Here is a 9,665-nt window from a genome sequence, read left to right on the forward strand (position 1 = left end):
GCCACCGGCTTCTGTCTTGCTATCTCTGTGCCCGACGCACGGGTGGCACACAATCGCCCAGCGTGAGTGACAGAACGCCAGGCCACGTTACTCACCTTCCCGAAGAGGTGGGACACCACCATGTCTGGAAGGGCCTGGGTCCATCCGGAGATCTGGGGAGAAAGCAGGCATTTGCGGGAGTGAGACGAGGTCAGCAGAGCCTCCCTGCCCGCAAGGGTGTGCTGGGCTCGCCAGCCCTCAGGCCCAGGGCGGCCCCCTTAAGGGAATTGGGTCCAGGCCCAGGTGTGGCCTGGACCTGGGGGCTCCGGAAGGCGGGGCCCGGGTCTCTGTGAATCGCTTATTCTCAGAGCCCCGTGCACAGGGGATGGAGGGAGGGCTAAGTCCTCACGATGACGGCCTTTCTCCATTTCTTCAAAACGCACACTGATCTCTGCCAGTCTAAACCCCAGGACCTGCTAACCTTGAACCAGCCTTCCTGTATCATCGTTGACATTTTTCCCCTCAAGCCAGCACCCTCTCTTTGAATATCCTGAGGTTATTAAAGACACTGTCTCCTCTCTACCTCTCCCTAACAAAATGCTAGGTGTACAGCAGGAGCTCCATAAGTGATAGGCATCCAGCAGGGGCTTCATAAATGCTAAGGCATACAGCAGGAGCTCCATAAATGTGTGCTGAGCAACTTCAGTGTCGGGCAGGGACTGGCAGGATGGAGAAGCTGTGGACGTGAGGCTTCTCTAGACTGCAGGTTTTGCTGTGCCCCAGCCGTGTGGTCCTGGGCAGGTAGCAGAGCCTCTGAACCCCGGGCCTCTCATCTGTAAGCGGACATGCCGGGGGCTTCAAAGTCACAGGGCCAAGATGAGGCTAACATGAGGCCACCGCACATGTCACAGGATCTGACGCCAGAGCCTGACCCACAGTGGGCTCCTGATATAGGTCTTTTTTCTGTCGTGGTTGGAGAGGAAGGATATGGTTCAGATATTAAAGCCCGACGTTCCTCAGGCTCCACATTAGCCAACGGTCAATGTCCCCAGCCCTGCGCGTCTGGCTCGGAGCAGTTACCGAGGAGCCAAACTGGCTGCCTGGACCATCACTTCCTTTCCTGGAAAATAAAATAAAAAACAGGGAGTGTGCTCTGTCCCGAGTATCACGCAGGCGGGAGGGACGGGCTGCTGCGTTCTGGCAGAACGTTCCAGGAAGAAAGGCAATAATGGAGGCCAAANGGGTGGGCACAGCCCCTTCAAACCTCTGTCCTCGACAGCCACCCAGAATGTGGCAAAAACACACTTTGGAAATGAGAAGCCAGGATCACCCCGGCTCGAAAGGCTTTGTCCTGCTCCAGTTAAGACAATGTCCCCCTCTCCTTGGCAAATCCTGGCGCCTTCATGAGAAAACACAATAATCGTTTCTCAAAGATAAACAAGGAGCCCCAGGACACCGGCCAGGGCAGAACTTCCTCGGACGGCTGCGTCCATCTCCCTCCGCCGGCAGGCCTGTGTCCTGCCCCCTCGGTATCCCCAGACCTGCAGTGTTGGGGTCCAGGGGCTGTTCAAACACCTGCTGGATGACGCCGGGGAGGCAGAAGGTGAGACCCAAGGACCGCGGAGTCCAAGGACCCCCATTCCACCCCAGTTCTCCCACTGCCTAGCTTTGCGGGCCCCTGGGCAGCTTCCGTAACCACTCTGGGCCTCAGTTTCCTCTTCTGTAACATGTTACGACAACCCCGGCCTCCCGGAGTCACGGTGGGGATCAAATGCGCTCACGCACGTGCAGCGGCAGAGAGTACGAACAGCGCCCGGCAAGCACTCAGCACACAGGCTAATTCTTGCTGTTCTCAAACGAAGCGCCAGAGCTGGTCTCCTGTTTCATCGACAGTAGGTGGGCTCCTGAGATCAGAGGCCTTGGCCTTGTTCATCTTTTGGTTTCCAGTATCTTGAGCAAAGCCCAGGACATGTTAGGTCCTCAGGATATGCTTATCAAAGCTGCCTCGAATGCTCGCGTCCCCGCGGTATGGCTGCTTTAGACCACAGCGTCCTACCCAAATCTTCTGAGTGGCAAATAGCTCAGGTCATGTTTGCTATTCCAAGCAAAGCGAAGGGGAGGGGCGGGGAGCACAGGCCAGGAGAGGCCTCGGCCGGCACACCTGCTCCCCCGGCCTGACCCTGGCCCCCAGCCTCACCTTGGAGGCGGCCCAGTCCATCCAGCCTTCCGCACAAGGGTTCACGTTGATGAGGACGAGGCCCTCCACCATCTCCGGGTTGTTCAGCTGTAATTCAAGACACAAGGTGAGTGCCAGCCCAGAAATCTCAGCTGCTGTGAACTTCTGACAGTCAAACCAAAGACTGAGGAAATACCAGAAAAGGGCCAGAGGCGGCCGCTGCTCTCGAGGGCCTTCAAATCCCACCCTCCACCTCCCCACCTTGCAAACCTGAGGGCCCAGCTCAGCAGACACAGGACAGAGCCCCTGAAAGAGCGGAGGGAGGAAGCAGGAAGTATGAGCGTCTGTGAGAGGCAGAGCTGCCCTGGGCAAGTCACTTCTCCCGGCACCTCGTCTTCCCCAGCCGTCATGTGGGTACAGCAGACCTCCAACGTCCCAGCGAGGTGGGCACGCAACTGCTCTTTTTTGTTTTTTTAAAAATTTTTTTAGGGCTTATTTATTTTTGAGAGACAGACAGACAGAGAGACATAGCACGAGCTGGGAAGGAGCAGAGAGAAGACACAGAATCTGAAGCAGGCCCCAGGCTCTGAGCCGTCAGCACAGAGCCCGACGCGGGGCTCGAACCCACGAACCGTGAGATCATGACCTGAGCTGAAGTGAGACACTTAACCGACTGAGCCACCCAGGCGCCCCTTAAAATGCCATGTTTTCAAAATGCGGAAGAACTCACAGCGAATCGGGTGAGGATGTAGGCACCTGCTCCAGTCCCCATGCCGATAATGCTTTTCAGCCTGGAAGCAGAAATAAACTTCGTGTCGCAGGAGGAATGAGCGATGGGAGCCCTAATGACCCTCTTAAAGCCTCCCCTGCTCCTTGTCCCTAAGGAACCCCACACCTCCCCCAGCATCTGTCCCGGGGACACCACCAGCGTGGCTGGAGAGCTGGACAGGGTGGGGACGCGCTGCCGTGACGCGCCTGGGGGACCCGAAACACATCACGCATCACGGCTCGACCGAAGGCCATGACCTTGGAGACACCGGCCCCTCCTGCTCACTGCAGCCCGTGCACTGAGAGACCATCTGACATTTACGGGACAGCCCATGGGGGCACTGCTTTCTTCCCGCTCTGAAGCCCTATTTCAGATTCTAAAACTTGGAATGGAAATAAACCGGGCAAGAACTCGGGAGGTATTAGCTTCACACAAAAGACTCTACTGACAAGGAAATGAGCACTGGAGAAATAGGGCCTGGAGGGAGAAACTGAGGGCTCAGGCAACCCTGTTCCAGAACATTTCACTGGTCGGAGAAAGCAGTGAAAGAGGAAGGGGTCCGGAAAGGACGGGCGGGGTGGCTGTCTTCAGGTGATGTGTTGGCTCAAGGAGAAAAGCCCAGCCGACCAGAGGGAGAAGTATGAGGCCTCATACTTCCTGGCCTTTAAACCTCCATCTCAGGGGACAGGCCAGGTCAAGGCCAGGGGACAGGCAGAAGCTAGAAGGCAGGCTGGTGGGGGAGCAGATCCCTCAACTTACCCAAACTGGTGGAGGACCCCGGGGAGCATTTCAGCCAGCTGGTCCATGGAGGGGTACATGTACCTTTGGGGGAAGCCGTACAGAGGCCATTAGCCAGAGCCGGACCCCGGGGGGGAAACGAATCACTCAAACAGGGACACACTTCAAGGGCAGGATCCACGCATGCCTTTGCCCGTGTGCCCGGTGCCCCTGCCCGGCCCCCCGCAGCCCCCCTCCCAACACTGAGCAGTGTGCACACACACCCGCTGCACTGCGCAGGGCCGCGCCCCATCCTAAACCGACCCTTGATCCACAGCTTCCTTACTCCACACCACGCATTTGAGGAGCATTAGAAGCTCATTCAACCCTTCACAACAGCAGCTCTGTGAGGTCGCTACGGTTTGCCCAGTGCACAGATCATAAGCATCGCTGAAGCCGGGATGAGGGCCCTGGCTTCCCGGCCGGGCGGGCACTTGGCTCTGCCTCCCACGTGGGCTCTGGGGTTCTAAGACTCCCGTTCTCACTCACCTCCCAAAAGGAGGCCTCCCGGCAGCTCGCTCGTAGAACATTCTGGCCACAGGGAAGTCGATCCCCGCTCACCCCTGTCCCCCAGAGATGCCCCACAAGGAGCTTGGAGGGACTACGGAGAAGTGGGCCACCCCGATGAGCTGCACCCCGCGGGGCTGGGGAAATGGATTGGCCGGGAAGGTTTTAAGGCACTGGGAGGCTTCAGTTCACCTCTTCTGGGACCACAGCTCCTGTCAGCAGAGGACCGGGGGGCTCTGGATCACGACAGCAGGTAAGGAGAAGGCGGGAGTGGGGAGGCTGGACCCACGCTGGGCACTACGGCGTCTGTGGGTTGCCCTGAGCCTGCGAATTAAGGCGGGGGCTTCCCCCCGCGGAATGCAGGGGACAGCAGGGCCCACAAGCCGTTTCCCGTTCCCTCTGTGCGCACCTCTCCAGCGGGTATACCAGTTGCCAAACACTGGCACTATAAGGAGCCGCTTCCCAGGCTGGCCCTTCCTCTCGTCCAAGGACGGTCCCTCTCTTCCTGGCCGTGCACCTGCTGCTCTCTCTGCTTCTTCACAAGCAAGTGTGCGCTCACCTCCCTGGCATCTCCAGAAAGGAGGCCAGAGACCTCTGCCCCGCCAGGCACCAACAACCTCAGCCAGAGCCCTTGCACAGTCTCTCTCCCTTTCCCATCTTGCCCGGAAGAACTGTCCCTTTCCCCAGGGCGTTGGCTGCTGTCAGAGCAGACGCACAAGACACCCCGCGCTAGGAGACCCCCGGCTCCAGGACGCAGGAAGAAGCCAGGGCCTGTTCGGGTGGGGTTCCCACCGGCCACACACCGAAATCACCTGCTACCTTCGGGGGGTGGGGAGCGAGCAAATACCCTGCACCTTGGCCTCCAGGTCAACTTCATGAAAATTCCAGGGGGTGAGGCCCCCATCTTAGAATATTTTTTAAATCTCCCCGTGGGGAGCTAAGAGCCACCGGGTTACCTCAAGTCTTTCAACCCATTGCTCCGAATAAAAACAGATTTCCTGACAGACCTCTCGTTTCATCTGCTAGTTAACAGGTGACTCTGTCCTGCTGTATTAGGAAGCCTTTAATTTTTGGTCCTGACCCCATACGGCTGGGTGTATTTTCCATACTCTGATAAAGGTTGATTATTGAGGATAATTCTGAACGCTAATAAATAGAAAAAGGAAGTCCTTTTGTGAAGGGCAGGAAGGTCCCCTCTGGGAGACCTGAAACCCAAGAACCCGCTCCCATCCTGGTCTAAGGACAGCATTGCACGGAGGTGCCTCCGAGGGGTCTGCCTCCTGCTGGTGACACTGGCTGTCTGCGTGCACGCGCCAGCCTGTCCTCCGGGAAGCCACGCTGGCTGCAGGGTGGGGAGAGCAAGCTGTGTACACACCGCGAACAAGGGAACCTGACGTGCTAACGAGAATACGATCCGTGCAGTCAGCAGGCTCTCCGACGCCCCCACTTGAACTCGCTTGTGACCTTGAGCAACGTCCTTAGCCCTTCCACTCTTCAGTTTCTTCACCCAGGAAATGGAGCTAATGACACCAGCCCCGTAGCCGTTAAGGACTAAGCGCCAGTGACGTGCGCAAATAAAAATTAAGCCAGGACCGCAGGAAGTACTTCGTCGGTATTATTTCCTATCATTCCCTCTCTTTTTCTTCCAACCTTTCTAGAACTCTCTCCTAACTATTTTTTTCTTGTCACGGTCCTCTCCCACTCAGTCCTGCCCAGGTCACTTATGCACATGCCTATTAAAAAACTAGCTACCCAGGTGGGCGAAAGCGGAGGGGCGGGTGGTGGTGGGGAATGAGGAGTTAGTGTTTACCAGGGACAGAATCTCATTTTGGGAGGGTGCCAAGTCCTGGAGATAGCGGTGGGGAGGAATGCACACCAGTGTGAATGCCCAGTGCACTTAATGTTACTGAACAGCACACTCAAAATTGGTTAAATGGAAAATTTTAGGTTATATATATATACACACACACACACACACATATACATACATTTTTCCCTCCCTGCAATAACACAAATGGAAAACCCAGTCTAACGCCTGCCCCGCTCAGCCTGCTCGGCTTTCCTCTCCCTGTCCTGGGGCGCAAGGGTCCCGGGCTTACCCCACAGGGAAGGAGGCAGCGCCATCTTGCTGGCCAGGGGCGTCCACGTGGCACACGGCAAAGTGCTGTGTGATCTCCTGCATGTCCTCGTAGTTAAAGAGGGGATTGTAGCATGTTTTGTCTGAAGAGCAGGCAGGGGAGAGAGAAGAGGGAGGAAGGAGAGAATAAATTAGGGTGCTCAGTGAGGCGTTTTGTTGGCTTCACCCCAACATACAAGAGGGGAATGAACATATAAGAATGCTGACCTCCTTTCCCGTCCCTCTGGTGATAAAAGGCCAAGTGGGCGCGGGGGTGGAAATGGTCAGTAAACTTTGCTGGATGTGCTGGCGGCTGAAGCTTAAGCCTCCAGCTGGTGCTGGGGGGAGACTCCCATCCAAGCTCCTGCATCTCCCCTACCAGCTGTGGCTGTGATGGCCCCAGAGTGAGGAGGGGCTGCCGCACTGATATTCTTTCTGTCTGGGTCTCCTAAAGCCTCACATTGGAAATAATGGCCAGGCACACAATTCTCGAACGAGGAGGAGCTTAGGAGCTAAAGCGTGGGCACCCTCACTTCTTAGGTGGCCTTGGATGAGTCTCCCAATTGCTGAGGGCCTGAGGCAAAGATGGCCACCTGGTCACTAAACCATCCCCATCTTCTTCCTGGGCACACAGCAGGACTACATTTCCCAGCCTCCCTTGCAAGGAGAGGCAGCCATGTGACCAGGTTCTGGCCAATAGCACACAGTGCTCACTGTTTCTTGTTACACCTGCTGCCCAGCCTGTAGGTTTCTCTCTCTGCTGTCATCTGCCAGATGCAGAAGCCACTAAGACCCCAGGGGATGGGGGTGCCATGCTGGTAGGAGCCTGGGTCCTAGAACCCCCATGCAAAAGATGTCCCATAGAATGCCCAGAGTTATTACATGAGTGAGAAATAGATATATAGTGTGTACAGCCACAGAGGTCTCAGGGTCTTTTGTTTCCCCAGGGGGCTTACTAATGACAGCGAGCATCTATAACGGGGACATAACACCACCACAGCTGTCCAGCCAGCAGCACTCAGGTTTATGGAGATGCCTGGCCCTAAGGGCTGTAAACGCCTCTGAATCACCCCAGAGAAATTCACTTCTATTCTGTGTGATTTTAACATTCAGTAAAGGCAAAGATCCTATGCCTTTACTGTCTGTGAAAAACAGAGGACCCACATAGGCTGACGCTTCCTGGGAACCTCAAGAATGCAGTGTAAACATTCATGGCAGCTGTATTCAGAATGGCCAAAAAGGCAAAAACCAGCCAAATGTTCATCAGCTGAAGACTGGATAAACAAAGTATGGTACATCTCCTCAATGGAACATCTTTCAGCAACAAAAAAGGAAGTGCTGATACAACACGGATGAACTTTGAGACTGTAAGGAAAGAAGGCAGTCACAAAAGGCCATATACTGCATGATTCCATTTACAGAAAAGATCCCAAATCCACAGAAAGTGGACTAGGGCCTGCCGGAGGCTGGGGAGCAAAGCAGACTGGGGCAGGACAGAGTAAGGGTACAGATTTTTCAGAGCGATAAAAATGTGCTTAAATGGAATATGTTGACGGGTGGCACAACTCGGTGAAAAATACTAACAACCACCGTACACATTAATCAGAAGATGTCACTCTCACATGCGGAGAGTGGAGAGCCGGGTTCCCAGAGCACCCAGGCGCACACACAAGTCTGCGTCCCACATGGTACGTTCTAGGCTCTTCCAGTCAGTGGCAAGGTCCTTCCTACAACAGCCCCAGGAAGTGCCAGCAAGAGAACAGCCGGGCGCCCCGCCACCAGCCCTTCCCAGCTGTCCTATTCGTCCATCAGAAACGGAGATTCCCGGAAACTTACGGTTCATGCCGATGTCGTGGTAGGTGAGGATGACGGGCCGGTTCCCCTTGGGGGTCCCGCACAGCGTGACGTGAATGGAGCCATGCACGGTCTCGATGTCCTGCTCCTGAGGAAACACAGCAGACTGAGGGGCCTGTGGCGCGGGACTTGCAGCCTCAGTGTGGCCGTGACTGTGGCCCGCAAGCACCCCGCGTATTTCCAGCTGTGTTTTGAGGAAGCTCCCGAGCACGTTTCTCATTTGGTCAGGAGGGCCCTGGCCTTCGGGCAGCAGGTTTCTCTGGCCAGAGAAACCACTCCAAGAGCCAGGGAGGGAAGGAGAACTCAGTCAGGAGGCAGAAGAGAGTCCTGGCTCAGACCATGCCTTTAACTGCACAAAACTTGGGGAAGACCCCAGCCCCAGCAGCCCTCTCTGCACAAGACCTTGTTTTCTCCACCTGGGTCCTAGGTTACCGGCTCCCAAGTCTCACCTGTCCCACAGGGTTATTACAATGGTGACGAGCATTTGACAGCTTGGGGCTGCCCCAAGTTCAATCCCTACTTCCAAGAACAGCATCCAATTTCCTTTGGGCACCCACCCCACTCTCACCATCCATCCTAAAAAGTCTGTTGACAAGGACTGCTGGCGCATGCTTCACGGGCCAAGGTCAATTCATGCATTCCATACTCCAGCTACAGGACCGGTTCACAGAAGGGCAGAAGAGCCGAGTCAGGTCAACCAGAGCCAACCACAGCTACTGGGGAAGTGGATTAGACTTGACCCAGCAACGGTGGGAGGGTTGGATCTGCAGCAGCCATGTTGTTACCATGAGGCAAGGGCCTGTCTGAACACACAGCCAGCCCAGAGATGGAAAAGACAGAAAGGAGGCCCTGTGGATGGCATCTGCCATCTAGGATTTTCAGACCATGAGCCAAGCATTTCGAGTCGATGAAAAGAATCCTAAATGATGCCATATCCATCTCTCTCCTGTCCTTCCTTCTTGGAGGGCCGGGGTCCTTCCTCCCTTGGTCAAGGCCAAGGATGTGTCCTCAGGCTGGCTCACTCAGCCAGTCAGCCCCACATTTCTCAGGACTATATTGTGATTTTTTTTTTTAAAGATCTGAAGACAGGTTCACCTTTCTACTATCCTTATTTTAAAAAAAAAAAAATCACCTGGCCTTGATTCTAAGCCCATAAATTCACCTGCCATTTTTTTAACTAAACTTCTCAAAAGGGTGGTGGTCATGAATTTTCTCAATCCATCACTTCCATTCACCTTCAGCCCACCCCCGCCTCGGGCTCCCACCTTCCTCAAGGAAGCTCCAAGGACCTGTCACTCACAGCACGTGAGCACTCTTCAGGTCTGAGTGCGGGTCCTCGCCTTTCAAGCGCTCTCTGCCGGGGTCCTCACACCCACACTCCTGGCTCTCCTCCTACCTGGCGTGGGCGTGGGTGAGGCCACCAGCAAGCTAGGGACAGGGCGCTGAGAGTTTCCGTGTGCTGGGGGCGGCACAGAGCCGTTTTCCTC

At 55.6% G+C, this 9,665-nt stretch overlaps 1 protein-coding gene across 1 annotated transcript in view; it reads right to left on the minus strand.

Annotated features, from left to right (window-relative positions):
- NDRG1 (N-myc downstream regulated 1) overlaps positions 1 to 8,288 on the minus strand; it is a 25,527-nt gene extending 17,239 nt beyond the window's left edge. The window contains exons 1-6 of the mRNA XM_077749954.1: positions 8,161 to 8,288; positions 6,308 to 6,428; positions 3,684 to 3,746; positions 2,886 to 2,946; positions 2,177 to 2,263; positions 96 to 152 (exon numbers count right to left, since the gene is read on the minus strand). Of these exons, the coding sequence (XP_077606080.1) occupies positions 96 to 152; positions 2,177 to 2,263; positions 2,886 to 2,946; positions 3,684 to 3,746; positions 6,308 to 6,428; positions 8,161 to 8,167 (396 nt within the window). The 5' untranslated portion in view covers positions 8,168 to 8,288. The remainder of the gene's footprint in view (positions 1 to 95; positions 153 to 2,176; positions 2,264 to 2,885; positions 2,947 to 3,683; positions 3,747 to 6,307; positions 6,429 to 8,160) is intronic.
- Positions 8,289 to 9,665: the final 1,377 nt, after the last annotated feature.

The sequence above is a fragment of the Crocuta crocuta genome, unplaced genomic scaffold (genome assembly GCF_008692635.1).
Source record: "Crocuta crocuta isolate KB4526 unplaced genomic scaffold, BGI_CrCroc_1.0 scaffold119, whole genome shotgun sequence".
Taxonomy (NCBI): Eukaryota; Metazoa; Chordata; class Mammalia; order Carnivora; family Hyaenidae; genus Crocuta; species Crocuta crocuta.